Source organism: Lissotriton helveticus, chromosome 1_1, assembly GCF_964261635.1.
Source record: "Lissotriton helveticus chromosome 1_1, aLisHel1.1, whole genome shotgun sequence".
NCBI lineage: Eukaryota > Metazoa > Chordata > Amphibia > Caudata > Salamandridae > Lissotriton > Lissotriton helveticus.
In genome coordinates this window covers 2,061,972,188-2,061,999,362 of record NC_136057.1, presented here as the reverse complement: position 1 = coordinate 2,061,999,362, position 27,175 = coordinate 2,061,972,188, and the positions used below count along the sequence as shown (strand labels likewise).

General features: G+C 44.0%; 1 protein-coding gene across 7 annotated transcripts in view; it reads left to right on the top strand.

Annotated features, from left to right (window-relative positions):
* The window catches only part of NEXN (nexilin F-actin binding protein), a 382,609-nt gene that overhangs the window by 300,414 nt on the left and 55,020 nt on the right, over positions 1-27,175 (top strand). For all 7 annotated transcript variants that reach the window (XM_078645115.1, XM_078645157.1, XM_078645108.1 and 4 more), the window contains one exon: positions 8,069-8,266. In XM_078645115.1, coding sequence (XP_078501241.1) covers positions 8,069-8,266 — 198 coding nt within the window. The remainder of the gene's footprint in view (positions 1-8,068; positions 8,267-27,175) is intronic.

The window sequence follows — 27,175 nt, the reverse complement described above, 5'->3', positions numbered from 1 at the left end:
TGTGTGTCTTTATCCCGCAGTCTTTTTTCCCGCAGGGAATCACAACGTGGTCGCTACAACGACCTCGTTGTAATTCCGCATACAATTACTCCGCAAGTCGGAACAACGACTTGCGGAGGCGGGGCGCTGGATGTTGGAATAGTATAATTTACTATTCCAACTCAAGTCTGTGCGGACACTAGGGAAGGTGTTGGATTTTAAATCCAACACCTCCCCCCTCCCCCTCCACATGTCGTTGTTCCGACTTGCGGAGTAATGGTATACGGAATCACAACGCGGTCGTTGTAACGACCGCGTTGTGATTCCCTGCAGGGAAAATGTGTTGTGGTAAACATTGTTTACCCTCTCTGCCCGTTCCCTGGTATATCACCCCTTGAAAATTGTATCTCTTTCTAGAATATTTGGTTCTAATATCTTTCTTTTTGATGTCTAGAAGTCATTTGACTCTGCCTTGTCCCGGAATAGGGAGTTTGAGCTTTTGTCTTTAAGGGTTGCTATTAAGTACCCCTTTTATGATACGTCTATAAACAACAATAGAGTTTGCATTCATGTATGTACATTTTAACAAAAAGGCAGGACTGATACATCTAATATTTTTTAACCCTGTAGATTCCCCTTAACACATGGACAATTCTGGGCTGGAACATCACTGTATCGGCTAGCTAAGTAAATGATATGTGATTAATCCCATACTGCATAGATACAATATTCACTTTGCATTTTCTACTGGAGATTGACCTGAATGTACTAGAATCCAGTGTAGGTGGAAGGGAAAATATTCTTTATTGTCAATTGAGCTTTTGTCAGTGGGCTACCGTTTGTGTTTGCCCTGGACTACCCTTTCCAGCTAAGACTACCCTCATTAAGTTAGATGGTAGAGTCATCCTTGTAAATGGTAAATGTACCCTTGTTTAGAGCTATATCAACACCCCAACAGTGACTAACTGTTTTTTCTGTCCTCCCTTCCAAGCCACCTGGTGCCCAGGGCAGGAATTCAATGGGTCCTCATTGGGGATTACAACTGTGTGATGTCAAACTAGATAGATCCTACCCACCTCAACCACAACCCCCACCGTATAAAATGATAAGGCCCTTTCAAACTGTTTGCAGCATTGGCCCCTTTAGAGGTCTGCAGGATTCTACACCCTACCATGCGGTACTATACCTTCCATTCTATATCCATTAACCTTGATGTTAGGTTAGACTGGTCCTATGTACTTCTGATGTCCTTGGCTCTATCTCCTCTGCCTCCTATGTAAGCAAGCCAAACTCTGATCATAATGCAGTTGAATTGGTCATCAATTAAGGTAGACATGTAACACCAAGTAGCAAAGCCAAAGGGGATGATGGACTGAGTGTTTAACATTGCACGCACTCACCCCCAGTCAACTGATCTGGGTTTAATCCATCATCATTCTTTAGCTCACTCCGCCACCCCAGTTCACACATGGAAGCTTCAGCCCATTCGACGGAAGAATGCAGTCTCTTGATATACTTTTCCGGACGGTAATGTTAGCTATTTTGATGTGTAATTTTGGCTCAACTTCCTCCACAATGACTTGGTGGGAAGCTTTCAATATAATCACATGGAAAATAAAAGTTAAACCTGCTGCAGATACTGAAAGAGTCTGAGAGAGAGATCTTCTCAGTGTTGAGGAATATCAGAGCATAATGCATCCATTCATAAGGGATTATAAAATGGCTGTATGGAAAACATGATAAGAACCATGCGAAATCAGATAAGGCAGGCAGACAACTGGCTTTGCTCTTCCGGCCGCCATCCTTTGACAAAAACAACTATTAAAGATATCTCAGGTAAAATGGTCCAATGCCAGAGAGCCATTAACTTAGCTTTTACCAAATTTTATAAACATGCATACTCAGAGGACAAATTACATGAGAAGGGAGATATTAACCAGTTCCTTTCCAGAGTGGAGCTACCCCAGCCTTTTCCTTTTTCTCTGCTGGGCATTACAAATCAAAAGCTCCCTGGTACAGACAAACTCCTAAATTAATTTTATAAATCCTACACCTCCTTATTAGTAAAAGATTGGAGGCATTATTTGAGGCGATATGGCAGGACGTCATCTTCCTCCCTCGGTCAATAAAGCCATCATATCTTTAATTCTTAAGCCTGGCAGGGACCGTCATTACTTTGTCATATCAACCTATTTTTGTATTAAACTATGAGTATAAATTACTCAGTTAAATTCTAGCAAACTTAATGTTACCACTCCTCCCTGGAACAATATATTCTGACCCGTTTGGATCCATTCCTGGACATAAAACCTCCTTGAATATCCTGAGGTTTTTTAGCATCCTAGATGAAGCCTCTAAACTTAACTTGAATCAATGTGTCTAGCCCTAGACCTTGAGGGGGCTTATAAGACTGTGAACTGGAAGTATATGCCTAGAATTCTAGAGAGGTTTGGGTTTGACCAACAAATGACCCAATGGGTTTATATGATGTATTCTAAACTGTCTGCCAGTGTCCAACCAGATCAAATTATACCTGACTCTTTTGACATTAATAGGGGCATGCCAAGTTTCTTCACTGGTATTTTCTCTAATTATACAGCACTTGTCAGCTACAATCTAGGACGAAAGCATGATTTGAGGGATTCCTGTAATGGGGATGTACGTTAAAGGTGGTACAGCGGACTTCACTCAACTAGTCAAGGGTCTCTCGCCACCTTTCAGACTATTTTGGGCCTTGGCGTCAATTGGCAGAAATCTTGTGCCTTTTCTTTTGATACAAAGCGGCCCTCCAGCATTACTAATCTAATGGATTGGAAACTAAGATGGGAGTAGCACATGTTCCACTATGTCTGCGTGAACATCTACCTTTCTGACAAAGACCTACTACATGGTAATTCCAAGCTGCTATTTGGTTTCTTCAGTCACAAGTGATATTTTAGTCATCTGTGTCATTGTAGGTTGCAGATACAGTTGCCAAAACAAAAATGGTAGTGTTGCTGCTCCTCCTTTATGTTTTTTCTAATCCAACCATGGTCATGCCCAAGCGATACTTATACTTTAACAATTTGAATGGTCTTGTAGGTGGATTGATTTTGAAGATGGGCAAGTGTAGAGATGGACTGAGGAAGCGGCAGGTCCCCACTCATAAAGAAGGACAAGGAGCCCTAGATTTTGCAGGCTATTACCTTGCAGCTCAGCTGCAAGGCCTTCCCAGATGGTTAGGTGGAAGGGATTTACCTGAGACTGATCTCTCCTTTCCCCTGTGGCAAAAAAGGTAACCGCATGTTATTTTTAATCCCGGGCAGAGTCATCCATCGACACCACCAAGATTGTCTGGACTGTGTGGTCCTGCCTGCAGGGTGCTCTACACTTTTCCTAAACAGTAGTATCATATGTTCCAACAATTCCACTGAAGGGACTTCGAGCACTGAAACACAACCTTACCCGATGGGAGGAAGCAGAAATATCACAACTGGTTGAACTTTTCTGAGTGCGCAAAATTAGCCTACTTTGCTCCACCTGCCACTGACAAAGACATACCACGAGGACAATTCTTCCTCCGCAGTGGAAGTGTGAAGGCTCTACACTTCTATTGGGGAATTAAACAAGAACTCCAGCTACACATGTGGTAATAACATCCTTGCATGTTACAGGCGATGGAAGTAGCTTAATTAGCTGGCCTTACAAGGCCTGAAGGGATAAGTGGGAGTCTGATGTTAATAGGGTATTCAATGACAAGGAGTGTTGAAAGAAACTTTAATACCACCAGAAAACATCTCAGAATGCCTGGTTTAAATTATTACAGCTCTTTATTTTACATAGGGAATACTTAACTCCAAAAACAATTACTGAGAGTTATCCTCCCTCCACAGCAGTATGTCCCAGATGTTACAATGAGGATGCCTCCTTAAAACAATTCATAGAACTATCATAAATCACACCCTTTCTGGGTTAAAATCACAAATATCTTAAACTTGACCACAGGTGTCACAGATTTAGCACATTATGATTGCTGCATGTTTGGATTGCTTGAAGTACCTAGGAAAGTCACTATATCACTAACATTTATTAACCTTGCACTTTTGATAGCCAAAAGGGAAATAATGCCTAATTTGAAGGCTCCACGACCCTCAACTGCTCAAGAATGAGAACCAACATAATTTACTGGGCTGATGCTAAGAGTAATTCCTTACTCAGAAAAGAGCGTAGAAGTCCGTTTAAACATTTAGTTGCCCTCCATTGGGATTAACTTCTTTTAACCTTCCAGAAGCTTAGCAAGAATGGGAAAAATACCCTTAAAATAATATGCCACTTCAGGTCAATGAAAGTGCATCATAAGTTATTTGAATTGACATTACTTTGGATGTGACCAAAATAGCCCTGATTCTTGATAGTGTTGGCTTGAAATTCTTTCCCTAAATCATGTTTCTGTTTGTGACCCTAAAACAAGAGTGTCTCTCACAAATATAGATTATTTCCCTTAATGTTTGACCTGAATATTGATGTTTTACTGCCCTATTTGGCTGCTGCAACTAAGAAGATCTATTGAGCAGGCCTTCACCAGCCTGCCTCATTATTTTGCTTTCATGAGATGAACACATTGTAGGAAATTAGGTTGTTGGGTGACTGGGGTGTGAGCCCTGGCCAAGCAGCAACCACAGACTTGTCAGGGTAAGGCACAAGCAAACCCCCTGGTAGCTTGGTACAGAGCAGTTAGGCTTAACTTAGAGGCATCGTGTAACGTATTTGTGAAACACTTCAAACAGTAACTCAGTGAAAACACACCAAAAAAGGAGCTCACAATGGAATTAGACAAATAGAGAAGTTTGTAATAAATAAAGCAAGACCAAAATAACAGAAAACCAAATAGTAGACACAGAGATATTGAATTTTAAAGTTTTAGTAAAAATAGTGCCAAAGGGCATAAAACGCCAACTGTGGCTTTCTTGTCGCACCGGACCGGACAAAGTCACAAGTTCAGGATAAAAGCGATGGAGTGTAGGCCAGCTACAGGAACTCAGTTAAGCCTGCTGAACAGAGTACCTTAAATCCTGTGGTGCGGAGCATTGCATTCCATGTTGAAGATACATTGTGCAGCTGGGGCGATGTGTCGGTTCCAAGATGCAGCAAGGCTGCGGTGCAAATTCCTGTTATGTCGAGGATTCCGTAGATAGAGCTTTTGATATAAAGTCTGGCATCGAGGATGACAGTCGGGACAATGCATCAGTTTAGAGGAGCTTTGAGGCTGCTATGTGTTATCCAGCATCGTCATTGAGGCTGCCATCAATGAGAGTTTTGAGGACCTGCGCTGAGGATGCATTGCATAGTGGCAATGCCAAATGCGATTCGGGATGCAGCAGAGATGAGAGTATTTGTGATTGGTCCAATTCACGCAACAGCAGAGATGAGTCGGATCTGCTCAAGGTTGCGTCATGCAGCAGTCTTGGTGCACCGGTTCTGCAGGATCCCCAGAAGCTGGCAAAGAACCTTAAGCCCACCTTCAAGGGCTGGCGGGTTAGACTCACAGATGGCGGAGTCCAGGTGCAGATGCAAGGTTGTTGGTTACTTGAAATGCCCTTAAGGCGTCAGATCAGAAGGCCAGACAACTAGTCCTTAGAGTCAATCTGGGTTCCTGGTTCAAGAGACGCAGGTCCAGTACTTCTCACCCAAGCAAGAGGGCAGCAGGTCAGCACAGCAAAGCATGAGTCCAGAAGAGTGCAGTCCAGCAGAGTGGCAGTCTTTCAGCTGCACAGCACTCTTTCTTCCTGGCAGAGTATCCACAGGTCCAGAAGGGTGCTGAAGAGTTGGTGTCTGAGGGGCCCTTTTTATATCCTGGTACCCGGGTGCTGGAAGGTGGGAGAAACTTCTAGACAGTGTCTTTGAAGTCCATGGAATTTCCTACCTCAGATACCCTGGCTCCAAGTTGGCTGCAGTAACAATGTGATGTTGTTAGGCCCTTTGTTTGAAGGCAGAGAACAGGCTATTCAGTTTTAAGTGGGGCTGTGCTAAGATCCGCCCCATCCTGCCAGCAGATGGCCTAGGCAGGCACACCTAATCCCACTATGGTGTGACTGTCTGGGAGGAATTCACAATGTTTAACTGTCAGTTACACCCAGCCATGAGACCAGAGACAGGCTACAGGCACTAAATGGCTAAGGCAAGAAAATGGCAACTTTATAAACGTGGCATTTTCAGAATTGCAATTTTAAATCTGACTTCACTATTAGTTAGGACTTTAAATTAGAATTCCTGAGGGATCAAACAAGAACTGGTTATCCCTTCCTATTTGAAAATTACACTTATAAAATGTAATAAGACAATTCCAGTGTTATCCTATGGGAGAGATAGGCCTTGCAGAAGTGAAAAACAAATTCAAGTGTTTTTCACTACCAGGACATGTCCTACTGAGAGGTACATGTCCTACATTTTTAGTATATTATACCCTGCCCTCTGGACTGTCCAGGCCTACCCTAGTGGTGTCTTGTATGTATTGAAAAGGAAGGTTTGGGACTGACAATAAGTTTCTTTTGTAAGGTCAAAATGGCAGTTGAAAACTGTACACACAGGCTTTGCATGTGCAGGCCTGAGACCTGTTTAAAGGGCTACTTAAGTGGGTGGCATAATCAGTGCTGCAGGCCCACTAGTTGCATTTAATTTACATGCCCTGGGCACATGTATTGCCACTTTACTAAGGACTTATAAGTAAATTAAATATGCCAACTGGGTATAAGTCAATGTTACCATGTTTAGAGGAGAGAGCACAAGCACTTTAGCACTGGCGAGCAATGGTAAAGGGCAGAGAGTCCTATGGCCAGCACAAATGAGTTCAGCAAAAAACACAGGAGGAGTAAGGCAAAACGTTTGGGGCTGACCCTGCAGAAAGGGCTAAATCCAACATGCATTCAATGTCACATTTTCTCTTTTTATAAACTGGCAAATCTATAAAGTTAAAAAAATAAACAAATTGTTGCTATGTTTCATTAATATGAATATATGAAAAATGATGTGCTTTACTTAAACCTTCACCTCTTCACACAAGTGTTAGTGCTTCACAAAAAACATAAATTAAAACAATATGAAATAATTTAAGCTGATGACATAGGTCATATTCAATTTGTGTGGTCCATATAATTTATTATAGATGTACAGAGCTACAAGTTTTTAAAACACTCTTTTGCCTCTCCGTATAATTTATCAATACATTTCTCATTGAGGTATAAGATAGGCAAACAATTAAATCATGACAGTTTGGTGCACTGTGTTTTGTACCACTATAGAACTTTCTTCAAATATACACACATTTTTCACGTAAAAGAAAGAAAAAGAGCAATGTTCCCCAAACATTTCAAGTATGCTGTTAAGCACTAATAAATATATAGGTGGTATCTCAAATAGATATCTGTGTTGTGTTATATTAATCATGCAGTTATTGTGGAATTTTAGCAATGCCAATTATTGTGAATTTGTCAGAGTTAAGGTCATTTGATACCACCTTTTGGGAAGATTCAGGGTCAAAGGGCATATGATGTCACGTCCTGTGATGCCATTTAGGTCAAATGGTAAGTGATATTCCTTCAGTTACCCCTGTCATTTTGATGAATAGACGTTCATGGATGCACTACATTTAAAACATAGCTGTCTATTGTAACTGAATGATACAAACAACCTACAGCTAATTACAAGGTCCAATGCTTTTTTCCACTGGGCAAAATAGTGATTAGGTGGCTCATTTCCAAGAGCTAATTCTTGTTACAGTGCTATTCGGAAGGCATTGGGAATCTGTGTGGCAGGTTCTTGTTGAGGTTATCTGTTTGCGTATTCTAATAATAGTTTACAAAATTCTGACTATTTGGTGCTAATGTAGGAAAAACATGTTTTAGATAATATCAGAATAACTTTCATAAAATAAAATTTACGTTGTTTTCCTTAGAAAATATTTTATATTTTAAAGCAGTAAGCTTGTTAATTTCACTTTCTTTTGCTAATGTATTTGATGGTAAAATAAACGAAATGGTGCATTTAAAAATCGACCCGCAAACATGTGGCTAGACAACCAAATCACAAAAACTAAAGAGCACTTTTTCAACAGGTGATTGACGATGAAGAGCAAGAGCTGAGCAGAACAGTTTCTCAAGACTCCCTTGCACCTGGTAAACTGGAAATACATTTTGAGGAGTTACTGAAACAAAAAATGGAAGAAGAAAAAAGACGGACAGAAGAAGAACGCAAACAAAGAATGGAACTGGAAAAGCAAGAATTTGAGCAAATGAGACAAGAAATGGGTGATGTATGTGCCATTATTAATGTGTTAATATATACCTTTTTTAATTTGTTTCATATGTAAATTGCTAAGTGCCTGGTAATAGGCGTGACCCGGCCCATCGGTTTTACATCTTCACAAAGATTTTTGATGCTGAAAGCATCCCAAATATCTGGCTGAAACTCCAGGAGGGAAATATTTGGTAATAAGTATTGAAATGCAAATTCCTACATGATATTTCCTCCAAAAAAGTAACCGCCATTATTTGCCCACATCCATAATTACCTGGCCTTTCCCTTTCGCTAATTTGAAGGCGGGAAAATACCAGGGATTTGAACTGACCACTTGCAATGAAGGCCTCTGTCGCAAAGCAATCTCACAGGAAAGAAAGTGAGCAACACTTCTCAACATAAGGAAGTTCGAAAGCCTAAAATTTATTTTAGCTGGCTAGAAATTGCTGCTCATAACCGACTGGTTATCTCAAACTCCTAGGCTTGTATCAGAGAGTTTTGATGCCTAAACTTAGCTCTAAATAATGTTGCAGATCTATCGGTTTTGTATACGCATTCAAACAGCAAAAATAGTTAATTTTAAGGCTAACGCATTCAAAGAGCAACAATAGTTAATTAAGGCAAACTGTTGTAAGATTAAAAGATGATTCATGAACTCCAAGGCTCCACGTAGAACAGATTCATAACGTCGTTGTCAATATGCTGGACCGCAGCAGGCAGTTTCAGTATTATGCCCTAAGCACCAGTGTGCATAAACGTGAATCCAGTTTGGGCTCGAACCAATTTAATTTTAACACGTGCACAAAGTGATGACATTTGCAATGTTAAGTTTTCCAAAGTGCTGAGCCAGACACAGCTGTGCACTGCTTTTTTAAAATGGCTGAATTTTGAAAGTGGCGCCCCATGTTGGAAGGGATTTGCCTCGCGGTGCAGGAGCATGGATGATTTGGAATTGTTGCCTGTGCTCAATCAAACTCTCTCAGCTTCAAACAAACATTCAAAGGCTTTCCTCCTATCGGACAGTGCATACAAAAGCCACATACACAGAGGGATGTGTCCCCTGCGACCCGAAACGTGCCCTTAGGTGCGTATTAGTCTATAACAATGACCCTAATTCACGAATAAATGTGTAAACATACGGTCATGGCCATAGAATATCTCTGGCTATTAGAACACAGCATTACAATTATAGAAGCTAGAACAGAGGTTGGTAAAAATACAGCTGATTATAATCATCATGGACCTAAAGACCCTCCTGAAAAAGCCTGGTCTGGATCAACTGACCTAGCAAATTTCAGGCCGATTTCCTTGCTTCCCAGGCTCGGTAAGATCGCGGAGAGACTGGTGAACCGTCGACTGTCATATTTCCTGGAGTCTAATGGCTTGTTGCAGGACTCCCAAACGGGATTCAGGCCAGGCCAGGGCACTGACACCGCCCTTCTGGCAGTCTTGGAAGAAGCCAGGAGCATTTTGGATTCAGGAGGATCGGTGGCAGTGATCCTCCTGGACCTCAGCGCGGCTTTTGACACCGTGAACCATCAGGTGCTGCTCCAGCGGCTGTCAGATGTAGGCATTACAGGGATGGCCCTGAAGTGGCTCGTGTCTTTCCTGAGCGACCGGACTTATCAAGTCTGGGAAGGTAGTGAACAGTCAGCATCAATCCCCCTCCAGTGTGGTGTGCCTCAGGGCTCCTCCTTGAGCCCTACATTGTTTAATGTCGATATGGCCCCGCTGGAGGGTGTGGTGGCGCCATTCGGTATTAAAACTATCAGTTATGCTGACGACACCCAGCTGGTGGTGGCTCTTTCCCAGCTGGTGAATCAACCTGACCTACTTTACTCATGCTTGTCCAAGGTGCACACATGGATGTGCAACTCAGCATTAAAACTGAATGGCTCCAAAACAGAGATGATGCTGTTGGGCCATTCGGTGCTCTCCTTGCCGCCAAGCAGCTGGCCTAGTTGTCTTGGCGATCCCCCAAGCCCCAAAAAGGAGATCAAGAGCTTGGGGGTGTGGCTGGAACAGGACTTATCGATCAAGACTCATGCCAAAAAAAACGCAGGAGTCTGTTTCGGCCTTCTCCGGTCAGCCCGTAAGGTCCTGCCTCTTCTTCCACCGGTTTCCAGGAAATTACTCATCCAGGGACTAATTGTATCGAGGCTGGATTATAGTAATGCGATTTTTTTGGGCGCCCCGGAAGCAACGCTCAATAAACTCCAGCAGGTGCAAAACGCAGCAGCAAGGCTGCTGATGAACATCCCTAGGAGGCAGTTAGCTAAACCAGCATTAAGAGCACTGCACTGGCTTCCTGTGCGGGAGAGGGTAACATTTAAATCCCTCTGTACGGCTCACAAAATCCTTCAGGGGAAGGGACCTCCCATTTTGGGGAGTATGGTGCTCCCCTATAAGGCTACCAGAGCCTTGCGCTCGGATCATAAATATCTGTTGCAAACTGTCAGAGTGAAAAGAGCCCGGATGGGTGGCAGAAGATTCTCAGTGAACGCGGCCAATTTGTGGAATGCGCTTCCTTTGAATCTACGTTCTGAGACCTGTACTATGCGGTTCCGGAAACTACTCAAGACCCACCTGTTCCCGGCTTAATGTTTTTCTTTCTATTATTAGCCTCCGGAGCCTTGGACAAGCGCTGGGATGCCCGAGGGTAACCACGCGCTATATAAAACTCCAAATAATAATAATAATAATAATAAAAAAAACTAGAATGGGCATCCCAGTACCCAGGCATGAACACAGGTAATATGTAAACTAGAATGTTAAGTTTCACTATACTTTTCCTAAACGTTAAAATACAAAGGCCCAGAATTACAAACATTTCGTGACACAAACCAGCGCACTTTTATTTTATTTAGGTGCCTATTTACTATTGTTTCATGCTACACAGGACATCAAGTAAAGTTACTCCGCAGCGTTGCATGTAACGGAAGGAGCAGAAATGCGCCACTTCTACCAATATATGGCACATTTCTGCTTTTCTTTACTGCTGGGGCACTGTGTGGTGCCCAGTGCCAACACACGCACCCTTGCACAATGACACAATTGTATCTGCGTTACAGGCAGGATTATTTTTGTGCAGGGAAGGATACCTTTCTGCACAAAAACAATGCTCAGAGGCAATCTCCTCTTTCTATGGGTGATGCAGAAAGCATCACACAAAGAAAGAGGAAGTAACAGGGAGAAGTAAAGATTTTTCTTCAGGTTACGCCTCTGTAGTAGGTGAAGGTTTCTGGCGCAATCCTAGGTATACTGCCTTTAGCAAACCTGGGATTGCATCAGATTACATGGGAGAATGCACAGTATTCCACCCATGGAACACCTACCACTATGAAATGTATTGCAACGCAGTGCGAACCGCTGTGTGGCTTTACATTTCTTTACAAAGTTACTCAACGCGGTGTCTATCGTACTTTGCGTGGCTTTGTACATTTTATTGAAGCCTTTCCATTATTCTTACTTTGCTTTATGCAACTAATGTTAGTTAACCTGGGCCGTACTTTCCAATGTATTATGCTAGAAAGTTTCCTCTAAGTAACGTAAAGCACTGCTTTCCGTTTCTCAGCATCGGGGGTATTCCATGGGTGGTACATGTAGCGTTCCCATCCAACAACCCATGTTTTCTGACATAATACTCAATCTACTAACAATAATAGACAGGATATGCACCAAGAAATAATGTCACATTCAAGCAAGCATAAAAAGGAGAAATGCTTTCATCTGTTCTAGCTTTTCCCACTTTGCATGGGTGCTGTACCAGACAGCTTGCATCTGACGTAGGAAAAGTTTCAAAGTTAGTTTTTGTAGTAGGTATGGCGCTTTCCTGTTCCCGTCTTCTCACGAAATGCAGTGCAAACTGAAACGTTGATGGGTTTGACCACCACAATTGCTAACAATCAGGAATCACAAGCTCCTCCTTAAGGAAAACCTACTGGAAAAACAAGGAAGACTAAACAATTGGGTGGTCCCCGATCTGTCCCTAATCACTCTTGCGAGTACAACTATATTTTGGTGATCCTTATCTGACAGCAGGATAGTGTGATTTGTTTGACCCATTCTTCATGATTTTAATGAATTGTGTATTAAATAAATTGTAACTTTTTGTTATTGAACTAAGAAGTACACCTGCTTCAACAATTATTTTGTACTCTATAAATTATATTGTCATGTTACTATTTATTGTATTGAATGGTGAGTAGCGGATATTTTTACTACATTCCGATAAAAGAAAATTTACTCTTAAGTTAGTCCTTTAAGAGGCATTGTGTGTATATTAAAAGGAAATCAAGCCAGGTTTCTCCCCATTGCTGGAAAATGCCATGTGCCACCTGCCATTTGTTGTAAGCTAGACGTGAGTGACTGAGTTTGTTTGCCTGGTATTCAGATAACCTGCCAGGTATTCATGCCCAGAGAAATGCTCTAGTGAGTCAGCCATTTCCAGAGGCACCTCATAGCCCAGGACACAAGACCCCACTCCACACTGCTAGTTGTAAAACTGCATGGTCATCTGTGAGTACCCATAATAGTCTCTCCTTGATGGATGGTAGAAGGCCTTTAACACCAGGTAAATCGCCCGCAACTCCAACAAATTGATTTGGAGCTGGGTTATGGCCAGAAACCAGAAGCCTATGATCTCCACCTTTTCCAGATGGCTTCCCGCGCACAGCAGTGATGCATCCCCCCACCACTGTCAGCTCTAGGTGATATAAGAAGAGGTGTTTACCACTGGACCAATCGCAATCTAGTAGACACCATTGCAGATCTTTTGCAGTCTCCTCAGAAACCCAGATGCGATCGGAGACTTTCCCCTGTTGCTGTGCTCACTGGACTTCAGATCCCACTGCAGAGCTCACATGTGCCATCTGGGCTGTTGGACAAGCAGGAAGTGCATATGAATAAGGACACAATCAAGGGGTTTTGAGATAATGATTGCTAAAGGGTTAGGAGACTACAGACAAGATATCCATGATTCTCAAAATGTGTTTCTGGGTGCCGTGGACTTTGCCATGATGTGGCTATGCAGATTGGTGTGCTGGCAGCAGGGTCTGGAGTTGGTGGTACTGAAAACCCTAGTGTAGCCACAAAAAAGGCATAACTACTGAGGAAACTACAGTAGGGACAGAAACCCCCAAATAATGACCAGTCAGTCAGTCAATAATACTTTTATTTGATTTCGTAAAAAATCATTCAGCTTCTGATAGGATTGAATCACTGCCCAAGCATGATTTTTCTTGGAAAATGAAGTTTTGTCCATTAACAGTGAGATTCATTTAGTTGCACTATTCACTGCATTTTTAAACCCTGCATAGTAGTTAATTGTGTACCATGCCTCTTCCAGGTGTAGCTCTGCGAGTGATTCTTTTAGAACTGTGGCAATGGAATTATTTAGCCTCGCTTGCTTTTCGATTTCTTCCCAACAAGAGTGGGCTAAAGTGTTATCTTCTGCTTGCTTCATCCGCCAGTAATATTTGACGACCGCCCCTTGTCTGGCTAGTTTCTGTTTTTTAAGCCCGTATTCCAGTCGAATTTGTGCCTGAGAGATGTGCCGGGGAATTAAAGACAGACTCTTGAAGAAACTCGACTGGGCTTGGTTTAAGGCGGCAGCGTCTTTTGTGTACATGATTTTCGACCCATACGATATTGTTGGTATGAATTTTGTTGTGATTACCTTCAGCAGGTGCCTGGTTGAACAGCCTTTTAGTTTCCTCTCTAGAATTTTAAAGGCGTGGAGAAGTTGTTTTGCTTTCATTTTACCTTGGTCCAGCTGTTGTTTAAAGTTGAGGTTGTGATCGAGTTGAAACCCCAGACTCCACCTGGGATATTGGTTTGTCATCTAGATTCCAGATGAATTTACCTTTTTCCCCTTTTTTGTGATGTTTAGAGAAGCACAGGACCTTGGTTTTCTTAAGGTTTATTGTTAGTTGAGCTGTGATGGTAAAAGCTCCTAGTTGGGTCATTGTTCGCTGCAGGCCTATCGGTGTTTGTGATAGAAAAATTATATTGTCCGCATATTGAAAGCTGGTGATTGGTGTTTTGCCCTATTTTGGGGTGTCAGTTCGAGCTTGTTGAAGGTGTTTCTCGAGGTCGGTGGTGTAGATGTTGAATAGACAAGGGGCCAACACTCACCCCTGTTTTAGTCCATTTTTCGTTTGGATCTTACTTGTTATGCTGCACCCGTCTCCTTTTCTTATTTGGACCCACGTGTCTGAGTAAAGGTTGATTATTGCCTCCAGAAATAATGACCACTTACACAACTCACCTTGTCCATCAAAAATGCCTGGACATCACCAGCGAAGAGAAGCCTGTAGCCTCCAAAGCATCCCACTTATGTCCATTGTGCATCCCAAACAGTCAGTTGTATGGCGGCTAGAGCGTATAGCAAGTTTTGCTGGAAGTACTAATGATTTGGGCTAAAGAATCTCATAGATCCTCTGAAACTGCCAGCAGATTTTGACCACCTGTATTCCATAAGGTATCACAGCAGCTTCCTAGAATGCAGCTAGCTTTAACTGAGCACAAAGCAAGGCTATCCAATGAAACCGTGCACTTGCAAAAGTCTCTATGTGCTTAGACTCATGGTCAGGAGGAGTGATGGAAAAGGTGTTAGGGTTGACTTTGCTAGAGGAGACGACTGGACCACCAGACTCTCATGCTGAGGGTGTTGCGTAAAAAAGTCTGGCTCGCCCGGTACCAGTCTGTGGCAAAGAGCTACTTTTCGATTAACCGGAGATTCAGAACATGGCTTTGTGCAAGTGCTATCAGGGTATCTGTTAAAGCCTCATTAAATAGTCATATAGATTTAGTAGATGGCTGCCCAGGCTGAAGAACTTAAGTCAAGAGGTTAGTTTTGGTGTCCACTGTAGGGAGCTACAGGTCAAGGACATCTGTAGCCCACCTCATGACCATCGCAAAAGTAGCACATACCTCAGTGACAGGAGCAGGGGGAGAGGCACTCCTATTGTTTCCAGACCACTGGCATCCTCTAGTTCAGCATACTAATTTCCCTCATCATATTAAGAAGTGATGTTATCTCCTTACTCATAATCAACCCTAGAATTTTGGAGTCTGAAGGATTGGTCATAGGTTGCACCCACAGTCAATACCTGTGTCAATGAGAAATGAACCACACAGGGAGTGGTGCCAAAACCAATGTGGGCACTAAAGCCGGTGCAATACCTGATGTGAGCATAAGGGACATAGATGGCACAGAGGCAAACCTGCGGGCAGGATTCTCACATGAGAACTCTGCAAATCCTTAGAGCTCGAAGGCACACCACGGGAGGGCAAAGAGTCTGCCAAATGTACGCATGGCCTCACTAAATGCCTTTATTTTCTGCAACAACGCCATTATACCTGGAAATTGAGATTGCCTCTGCACCAAACTCACTATCAGTCCTCAGAAGTTCAGGACCGAGAGCAAGAACTATGTTGAGGGTGTCATGCACGAGGCATGTTGGTGGCCTTGTGCCCCCTCTGGATTTGCAGGAAGGGGCCGATTTCCACTTCCATTTCTTGTGCTTCTCTTTAGAATTACCAGAAGACTATGAACTGGTGATGGAATAACGTTGGGAGCAAGAGCATGACCTTCTTTTTTACTTCAACCGGTAACAGCATGGAGTTTTTCAATGCTTGTCAATGTAGAGTTTTGTCTTGTTGTCTCATACGGGTTTCAGGTTCATCAGAGCACAGTTCTTGCAGGCCCAGGAGTCATGCAATAACCCCAGGCACCACAGACATGCCTCGTAGAGATCTGTCAAATATATTTCTTGGCAACGGTCCATACAAGATTTAAACCCTGTTGTTTTGGGAGGTGACAAACTGTCCCTTACCGACTAGAAAATGGAAATCTAGGAGAAAAATAATCATCAAAGATGAGAGAAATAAACTCCGGATCTGCGTCTGAAGGCGCAGAAAGAAAAGAACTGTTGGTGTGGAGCAGCACGACACCACCTACTTGTGTGTAAGAAAACTGCTTTTGAGTTTCCAGATCCAATCTGAATTTGAGATTGTAATAATGTTCAGGAAGGCGAGTCACGTTTGGGGAAACAGCCAAGTTTGAATTGCTTTTCTTAATTATAGATGGTTGTTGATTGTTCATATTTTCTTGGGTAAGGCATTCCATAGTTTGCAGATTTGAATGGGTCTGTTTTTGAAGTCCTTGTACGCTAGCATTATTGGCTTTGCACACTGTTGTTGAAAATACTAATGGATGTATTGAGAGTTTGGTATAGAGAGAAAATGCTTGAGTCTTTTTAACTCAAATGTGAACAAAACATTTTTTCTTCTAACTTGCTTCATTTTACTATCTGCTTCCTGATACGCCCTGGCAATACTTAGCAGAAGGGCCTACCGAGGTTCATCTAATACTCTCTATTAGCAAACAAAGCCTTGACATTTATCTCTTTATAACTTAATCTGTACGTATTGTCAAGTGACCTTTAGAGCAAGTTTAGAATATGTTCTTCATCACATATACGTAGCTTTTATTCACTTTGCAGCAAATATGGTGTGAGAAGTTGTCCTGGTATATGCTGTCCACTAATTAAAGAGGGCACCTTGCACCAGTCCAAACAACCCTTATGGTGATTTAAGAGGTCAAATGTAACGCTAGAAAGCTGTCTGAATAGTAGCTGTGGAGAACAGTCTTCAAGGAATGTTAAGTAACTTGTTTTACCAGAATGCAACCTTATAGTATTGGTTAAATGAAAGGAGAACTACATAGTAGTTATAAAAATATGTATTTATTAATATAACACTATCTAGTATGACACAGTAGCTCCTACAAGGAGATAATCACAAAGCACACAATACTTAAGCACAGAAATAACAGTAAGTAGCCCTAATACACAGTGGGCCCCAGGGGGGACCAGACCATATACTAAAAAAGTGGTGTAAGAACCACAGCTCGAGTCAAGACAGTGTCGAGAGGATGTAGACTCGCTGGGACCCCAAAGAACCACCCACGGTGAGTAAGTAGGGACTCCACTGAGGATGGGTGCAGTGTGGGAACACGATAGCGTGCTCTGTACAATTCTATGGGAAAGTCGCGGTTGAAGTTTTAGAGTTTAAGGACCCTTCCCAGTGGACTTTAAAGAAACCCCGTGGAAGATAGGAGGTTGGAGAGCAACCCTACCCGTGGATGCTGAGGTACACAAGTTACCTATCCCAGGGAAGCCGGGTGCATAGGTCTGAATTGGCGTCGGAACCCGCCGTCGAACTCAATGGAGGACTTCGAAGAAGAGCCGCTGCTAGAAGGAAGAAACGTGTCAGTTGGAACCCAAAGGTGAATTCTTTGTTGAAGAGTACCCAAGCTGAAGGTCAAAGATGTGTACAGCTCAGACCAGCAAGGTCCAAGAGACTCACCACAGCAAGGGAAGTCAGAGCAGGCCCGGAGAAACCACGGGAGCCCAAAAAAAGCAAAGTTGACCCTCAAGTGGGCTCACAGGCCGGAGGCACAGGAGTAGCGAGAGGACCTCAAGCAGTTTCACCAAACAACAACCTATGGAGCACTCGGTGCAAGGAGGCCAAAGGTCTTGGTAGAAAATGGTGCCAGAGGTTGGGGCTACTTGGAGCCCAATGCACTTGTTCAGGAAACGCCAACAAGCATATGCACTGGCAAATGTATGCAGTGCACATGGGTTCGGGTTTTGCAGCCCCCATGAGGGATTCTGACCGCAAACTTGGTGCGAGGGCAGCTCAGACGTTGGGGGATGTAGAACCCCACCTTTTGTGTTGCTGAAGACTTCGGATTCCATAGGAGCTCAGGGTCAGTAGACCAGACAGCAGTGTTGCGCTGCCTGTGAATGCAGGAGAGCGACTCCTTCACTCCAAGGGAGATATCTTTAGTTGTCCTTGATGCTCCACAGGTCCCACACGGATCCTGTATGGTGCACGGGCACAGACGATGCTTCAGACTGAGAGGGAGGCGAAGTCGAGCCCAAACGAAGTCCAGCAAAGTCCAGAGTGTCCAGAAGGTCGAAGTGCAGTAGTTTCTGGTTCAGAATCTTGTCCATATAGAATCTAAGGTCCTACATCCAGGTAAGGAAGAATGTTGGCAAGATTCAGGGGACCCTCCCAGGGGAGGGTCTGGACAGTGGGGTGGTTACTCACATGTCCTTTGTCCAGTTTCACGCCAGAGCTGGAGCCAACGGCTCCCAGGACTGGTTTAAACTGGAGTATGCACAGGGACACCAAATGTGCCCCTCAAGCAAACTTTCAGTTGCTGGCAAGCACACCCACCTAGCCCTAATACACTAAATCCTGTCTAAGAGGTGGTCACACCTCCCTGTGACAGGATGCCTATTGTTATTCCTTCCCCTGCTCGAGCTTGGCTCAGTACCAGGAGGGGAGGAATGTGTCTCTAGTCAGCAGCAAGCTTTTTGTGTTGTCTGGGACTAGAAGCCTGGTACCAGGAACACCAGGGACCTCACAAAGCGTGCTTCTGAGGGGTGGAATCATACCTCCCACACTGGTTATGATAGAGTTGGTCATCACGTGGTCGCATAATGTAGTAATTCAACTGCTGCTGAGGTCCTGGACCTACAACTGCCTTCTGTTAAGGTTAAATCTAAGGTCCTTACAGATGTTCTGCAGCCTGTGCCTGCTTCCTCTGAGCCCTTTCTCATTCAACAGAGCCCAGTTGATACTCTGATGGGCACCCAGCCCAAGACATGCTCAACGGTGAACTGGAAGGTGGCCAAACACTTCATCGTCATCCAGGGCCCCAGATTTTCTGACATATTATCCTATCCCAGTGCGTCTGATTGCTCAGGTGAACCTCAATTAATTCCCTACAACTCACCAGGATAGTGAATCAAACAGGATTGAGGCATTCAGAAAACAAATGTTCTCCCAGGTCAGTCTAGCCTCGAAGTTGGTCAATGAAACCTGCTTACAAGCCTGGTGCACACACTCTGTCTGGGAAATGGGCAGCAACATTGTGACATTGGTCCTGTAGAATTTAGGGCCTCCCAGGCTCAAACCATTCAGGATGGTCATGATCAGGCCAAATAGATAATTTGTGATGGCCTGGTTACTAGAGATTGCTTGAGGTGAGCAGTTGACCCCAGTGTGGTGCTCCATTGTCATACAAGGATGAGGTCCAAGGAGTTTTCGGGAGATGTGTAGGCATTCCTTATGGGTATGCCTATTGATGGATCCCACCTATTTGGCAGAAAGTTGACTTTGTCTTTAAATATTTGAGAGAAAGTCAGGCTACTGGATGTTTGGGGGCCTATTCACCCTTGCCATATGGCTTTCCCACCAGTTTCAGTCTTCCCAGGGCCACTCATGGGGGCTGACATAGAGGCCACATCAGGCTCCTCTGTCCTCACAGCAGTCACCCCAGTCCTTTTGTGGGCATGGATGGGAATGGAGCACATACCATGTAGCTCTGCAAGGACACTGTCCTCACAGTCCTCTCCCCTTTGGAATCAGCTGCAAACCCACTTTAGTTTGTCATTACATACCCATCCTGTGGGGGGCAGAATCTAATACTTCCTCCCGGGGTAGAAGTCCATCACAACTAACAGGTGAGACCATTCAGTAAGGCTATGCCCTTCGATTCTTCTGATCCACTGCAGCCTCCTCCCACATCAGCAAAAAGAACAATTGATGGACACAAAGCAGAAGACTGTCATACATTCACCCCAGTACAGAGATCTGGGCCTACATCCATAATTGTTTTGTTCCCATGCCACTCCTCTTTGAACCCAGCCATATGCAAATCAGTCTTGACCCTGCTCCCTATGGGAACAGCCCAGCCCAAAATGCCAGGTCAGGTCCTCCCAGGACTGGAATTAAGCATCCTAGGACCGGTTTCGGGGTTTCACCCCTCATCAGCCAGGCTAGCTTGACTCCCACATCAAGGCAGCTCTCGCAAGAGCTCCTTTCAATCTTACTGCAAGCGGTGCGAGTTGTACTTTGTAAAGAGGCCATTGAGAGGGTTCAAGCCTCAGACATAGGTACAGCCTTTTACCAGCGCAATTTCCTCCTTGTTCTGCTGAAGGATGGAGGCCCTTTCCTATTTTAGATCTTTGCCCTTTAAATGCCTTACTGCAGAAGGACACAATGCTCATGTTGACTGAGGTTTTGTCTAGGCGTGGGTGTAAATTGTGTAATTCTGTGTAGTGTAATCACCCCAGAATTCTGCAACATTATGTGGAATTAGGCGATAAGAGTAATTCTGCATTTAGTAAAAAAAATGCCCCCTTGTGCATAGAATGGAAACAAAAATGCATTTTGTGCTAGGGAGTAGTGATAAATGCAACAAAACCTGAACAGGGAGCTGCTCGTGTTCAATAAATGAGCACTTGGGGTAGGATTTCCTCACAACTAACTGCCTGTATTTTGCGCTATTTCAGACCTACGTTTTGGCCTTAGGCAACCAAGCAAACATTTGGTTCTCTGCATGGTGGCCTTGGAGTTAGGCTCCACTCCCCTCCCTAGCCCTAAGGTCAAGAAACTTGGCATTTAGTTTGATGGTAAAATGTCTTTTGACAGTCAAGTCACTGCAGTGGCAGGAAAATGCTTTGGACTGCTCAAGATGCTAAGTAAAATCGTGTGCCTATTACCAGAGTCAGCAAAAAAACCCAGTTATCCAGGACTTGATTATATCGAGGTTAGATTATTGCAATGTTCTGTATCTGGGAGTCACTCAGGGATGGATCAACAGACTCCAGAGAGTCCAGTACTCTGCGACACGCCTTCTTCTGAATTTGCTGAAGCGTGCTTCTATTGGGGTTGCACTCAGGAAATTACATTGGCTTCCAGTTAATCCGAGATCTTCATTTAATGGGTTGTGCTACTGTCACAAAGCTTTTGCTAACAAAGGGCCGGTATACCTTCAGTTGCTAGTAAAACCGCGTGTCCCTTCAAGGAATCTAAGATCTGCAGGGGCATTGCTGGTGACTCTTCTAAAATTAAAGAAAGTGCACTTGGGTGAGAGATCTTGCAGCTACCTGGGGCTAAAGTTGTGTAACACCTTGCCCTTATTGGTTCGTCAGTTGCAATCGGAAGATCTTTTCAGGAAACAACTTAAAACTTGGTTCTTTAGATCAGGATGCTCGAGTATTTGAAAGCGATAGGCAGGGTGAGGAGATCTACTTCCAGTGCTGGGACACCTCACTTGAGGTAGCCATGCGCTTAATAAATACTATTATTATTACAAAATATACCCATGTGTCAAATGGATGCGAGTATTCATTTTGCAATAGTGCTACGTGCAACAAAACATATTTAACGAGAAACATGAGAGCATGAGAGACTAAACTCATTACCCACTACACCACCATCTTCCCAAGAAGATACACTAGCTTTGTTATCTTCCTAAAGAAGGAGGCCCCAGAAGAGTGAAGACAGTCTCAGCAGTTGTAGTCCCAGAAGGTGTAGCCCCAATTTGGCATGTGTAGTCACCAGAGTACTTGCAGCCCTGAGCGAGCTTGTGCCTGCACCATAGCAGTTGCAGCCCAGATGGACCATCCCATTCAGAATGGTACTTGCAGTCCTATTTGGGCCAATGCAGGAATTTGCAGCCTTCATTGGGCTGATGTAGACAGTTGCTGCCCTGAGTGGTCTGAAACATTCACAAAGGCTTGAAGCGGTTCCTGCTAAGAACCACATGTGAGAGACCATGGAGACCCTATGCAGCAGAGATCATTCCTGACTTTGCTGTCGAGCAATCTGCTTTTTTTGGTGTCTCTCAGTCCCTGGGACCTGCTGGGCTTCTCCTCCTGGACTGTCTCTCCTCCTTCAGTGCCGGACAGATCCTTTTATCTATAAGCAGACAGGGAGACTTCTAGCTACTAGGCAGAAACTCTGCTCCTCCAGAAATAGTGCAGACTTTGGATGATGTCCCCTCATGTCTGGGAGACTGGCTGCAAGGCAGACACCAGCCCTGGGGGCACAGCAGTGCTTTGGGTAATTTTTCGAGCACTCCCTTACTTGTTTTTCAAGAACTAAGAAGAAGAACAAAGTAGGACGGTTTGTTTCACTCTGTTATGCACATTTTCTAAAACAGGGGATGTAGACCCACAGTTGCGAACTTCAGAGCTAGTACGGGTGATTCTCCTTTGAAGTGTCTTTCTCAGACACAGCCACTGTGTACACTTATTCTTTCACAGCAGGTAGCACTAGGGCTGTCTCGAAACTACAGCACTCACAACACAGACACAATAAAATGTGAGGTTTCTGCACCTGGCTGCTATCAGACATTCTGAAAAAAGTAATCCGTTATAGACAAAATAACAGGCCTGATCTAGACACTTCCTCATCTAATACAGCAGAAACTGCCCCTTTTCCCTTGCCATCAAGAAAATGGCAGTAAACAGGAAGAACTAAGAAGCAGCCTATTGTTAACTGATGGTCTCATCCAGTTTCTAAAGGTAGCCCTGTCTCCACCCTCCTCACTTCAATTTCTGGATCTGCAGCTTCCCATTGTTAACTGATGGTCTCATCTAGTTTCTAAAGGTAACCCTGTCTCCGCCCTCCTCACTTCAATGTTTCGATCTGCAGCTTCAAGCCACAAGAATACAATCCATACACTTGAACTGAGTAGGGAAAACGCTGATCATTCTCCAGCATGTGATGTGCCAACCAGGGTTATCCAAAAGGGATCCTCCTGGCATCAGTTCTCTGGCTTGCTCAGACTTGCTATATGTACTGTTGGACTTAGCCCTTTTTGCAGGGTCAACCCCAAACATTTTGCCTTCAGACCTCCTGTTATTTACTGAAACTATTTTTGTTGGCCTTAGGACTCTGTGCACTTTAACACTGCTAACCAGTGCAAAAGTGCTTGTGTACTACATGTGCCCAGGGCCTGTAAATTAAATGCAACAAGTGGTACTGCAGCACTGATTGTGCCAGCCACTTAAGTAACCCTTTAAAACATGTCTCAGGACTTCCAATGCAGAGAATATGCGTGCAGTTTTTAAACCGTCATTGCAACCTGGCAAAGTAAACCTTTTGCCAGGCCCAAACCGTCCTTTTTAATACATATTAGCAGTGGCAGCTGATGACATTTAAAAGTGGTGCGGCATAAAACCCTTGCTGTACAGCACTGTAGATAGCAAGTGTAGTGGGCGAGCCTTAACCACTTACGGGGTGTTTTGGGGGGTTTTCCCTCCGAGAAAATTTTGAAAAAAGAGTGGGCAAATGGTGCATTTTCAAGCAAATTTGAGAAAGCAGGAAGGTGACTGACGACCACATAACCTAAGTGCACAAATATTCTTTTCACATATGAATATCTCTAGAAATCTATGTTTATTATACGGTTTGCAACAAGGGCTGCTTTAATTTACCACCAAAGACGTGAAGCAGCGCCAGTGGAAAATGCTCTGTGATCCGGCCCTTAGAGAGCACCATTTGAAAAATTATTTTTGGGTCTATTTGATCAAATTGTTTACAATATTGAGCTGTACTTTAGCACACTGTGTGAATTACACAGATAAAGATAATTCTCCCAAAGTACAGAGATTCATTTTACAATGCTTCCTCAGATTTCCATACAATCAAACCTGCAATCTAAGGTACGGAAAGCCCAACTGTGTGCTCTGCTGAGATTTTGCAAGGTTATAGGCATCAGTAGAGTGTCAGGTCTGCTGGCTGCGAGCTTCTCTTAGTACACACTAGACCCTCATCTATTATAATTTAAGCTGCTTGCCCCTTAATCATATATGCTGGGTTCCTTTTATTTTGCTTTAAATGGAAAGTCGACCCTCTGACCGTGTCTCTAATAATAACAGTGCATAACAATGTATTGAATTACATTTATCCCCAAACCTCAAGCCATCTACAAAACCGTCCACAGTTACAATCCCACATCAGCTATGAAACATGTGCATGACATTATATACCCAAGGGCAGGACTCACGGGCAAACGCTGTAAAGCACATTTATGTCTCAGGTTCTCTGAACGAAGAAGGCTTATTTCTCTCCCAGGGGTAGCCATGCTTCTATTGATTTCTATTCACAGGGTAATATCAAAAGCAGTGGCAGTAAATTTTCAGAAAATATTGTACCTGTTTTGCGTTAAGGATTCGGAGTAGAACTTTGCGGCGCTGCTCCCCACAAGGAACTTTCTCTCTAGACCCTTCCTTGCAGGCATGAAAGACAGGCGTCGCGGGAGACACCCTTTGACAGCGATAGGGCTAGGCTTTCACAGGTGAGAGTTAGGCTGGTGAAAAGCTACAGACAGTGAAAGTTCACAAGCTGGGTCTGAAAACCCGAAGTCTTGGTGCATTCTCCTGTAAAGAGACATCACCGGCTGGTTAAACTGCACGGCGGCACCAACCTCGCCCGCCCCCCTTGCACGAGACAGCTTCCCACCATGCTCATTCGAAGCCTGCAAGAGCATGTTGATATAAAAAGCACAATATGCATACTTGTGGCTTTCATTTCTGCTTCGATCGTTGGGGTTGGTTTATAAGATTTCTCGTGAACTATAAACAGCCCGGGGCTTTGTTCGGCGGGAAGAGACCAGGGGCCCGATGTAGGTAATCCCAGATTACCGATTCTTAAATACCAAATCATACCGATTCGGTATTTAAGAACTGGCAATCGGGATTTAGGTATTTTTACCGATTCAATTACCGAATCGGTAAAAATCGGTAATTACCGAATCGGTATTTACAGATTCGGTAATTGCCTTGAGGCCCATTGGAATCAATGGCAATTACCGAATCGTTAAATACCGATTCGGTAAAATTACCGAATTTACAATGGGAACAGGGTGTCACTTTGACACCCTGTTGCACCCCAGATTCTGGCTTGTGTGCCATGTGACACACATACATGCCCTTAGGGCACAGATGTGCATGTACACAGAAATTCATAATTTACCACCAAATATTAATTGGTGGTAAATTATGAATCGGTAATGGCCTGTGGCACTGTTTAAAGTGTCACCTACATCTTGATTTACCGATTCGGTAACTTTACCGATTCGGTATTTTACCGAATCGGTAAATTTACCGAATCGGTACAATTCAGGCCACCTACATGTCCAATCCCAAATACCGGTCGGTAACGGCCGAAATTGGCCGTTACCGACCGGTATTTGGCGACCTACATCGGGCCCCAGATCTGCATAGTTACCGATGCAGCATGCAAATCCGTTCTGCTTTAATGAAGCACCTTCTCTGGTACTAAATACGCAGTGGAAAGTGTCTCACTTGGGGGAAAACCTATCTCGGTACTGATTTACAAACATCACTTCTCAAAAGTAATCAGTGCCAAATTACGGTGCAGCTAAAGAAGTTAACCCCGAAACACAAAACAATTCTTGTGCACAGATAGAAACACATTTAAGACCAGTCGCGGCCGGCATGACGGGCGGGTAGGGGGGTGGAAATGGGGTCATCGCGAGGGAGGCGGGAGGGGTTTAATTAAAAAATATATATCAAATAAAACTTACCGTCCTGCACCACCTCAGCTTCTAGATGGGTCCGGACTCCCGCCGTCCTGCGTTTTCCAATTCCTGAAGCGTTTTCATCAAGGAAAGGCAGCCTCCCTCCCTCCCCTCCGTCAATCACAATGCTGCAATGGCAGGGTTGTGATTGGTGAGGAGCAGCGGAGAGCGCCGCAGCCTGGCCATTTTCTCTATCAGCCTAAATAGAGAAAAAGGTCGAGTGGGCGGTCCTGCTCAAGGGCCCCTGCCCTCGAGCAGGACCGCCCACCCCCAACCAAGCACTTCTGCTTTCTCACAGTGCGAGAAGCAGAAACATAAATGGTGGTAGTTATTACCATTTATGTTTCGCCTTCTCGCACTGCGTGAAAGCAGTGGGGCGACACCCCCACGCCCCAATGGGGGAGCCACCACTGCATATAAATCACCTCTAAGGTAGGCCCTAGACAGCCCCAAGAGCGAGGTGCAGTGTATTTCAAATGTTGGACATGTACTTTTAAGTTTTACATGTCCTAGCAGTGAAAAACTAACAACTTCGTCCAGAGGGCAGGGTATACTATATTGAAAAAGTAGGACTTGTACCTCTAAATTTTACATGTCCAGGTAGTGAAACACTCTTAAATTTGTTTTTCACTACTGATTTTCCTAGCTCTCCCATAGGGTAACGTTTAAATTACTGTATTACATTTCATAAGTGTAATTTCCAAATGGGAACAGGTAACCTCTTTATGTTTATCGTCTTTGAAATCACAATTTAAAATCCTAACTTATGGTGAAGTCGGATTTTAAATTGTAATTCTGAAGATGCCACTTTTAGAAACATTGGCATTTAATTGCCTTAGCATTTGGTGCCTACACCTGTGTGTCTGGTTCACAAGACTGGGTGTAGCTAACTGTTGGGCTTTTTGTATACCTCCTAGACAGCCATACACAATGGAGATCCTAGGTGTGACTGGATGGGCCATCACTGACAGGATGGGTGGGAGAAGCTGAGCCTTGCCCCACTTACACTTGAATGGGCTGTGTCCTGCCGCCACACAAAGGGCTGCATACCCCCTGTAGTTAGTCTGGAGCCAGGACTAGGAAGGTAGGGCATTTATGCACTTTAAAGGCTTGCCTCTAGAAGCTCCTTCCATTTCAAAGGCACAACTGTGTATACATACTCAGACACCATCACACTTTTGGATCTGTGGATACCCTGGCAGAAAGCAGTGCTGCTGTGCTGCTATAAGGACTGTCACTCTGCTGGACTGCTGCTCTAAAGGAACTGCTGCCCTGCTGTGCTTTGTCGGGGGAAGAACAACTGGACCTGCAACTTCATCTTGAACCGAGGACCCCCGAGTGACTCCAAGGGCTAGTCTGCTGCCCTCTTGATCTGAGCCTCAGGGACAAAAAAAAAAAAGAATTCCAAACATCTCTGGAACCTAGTTACAGTGAGTTCCTGAATCCCAAGTGGTGCCCTTCAGGTCCTGAACTCTTGGTATGGCTCAGCACACTCAACTCAAGCTTTTGGGG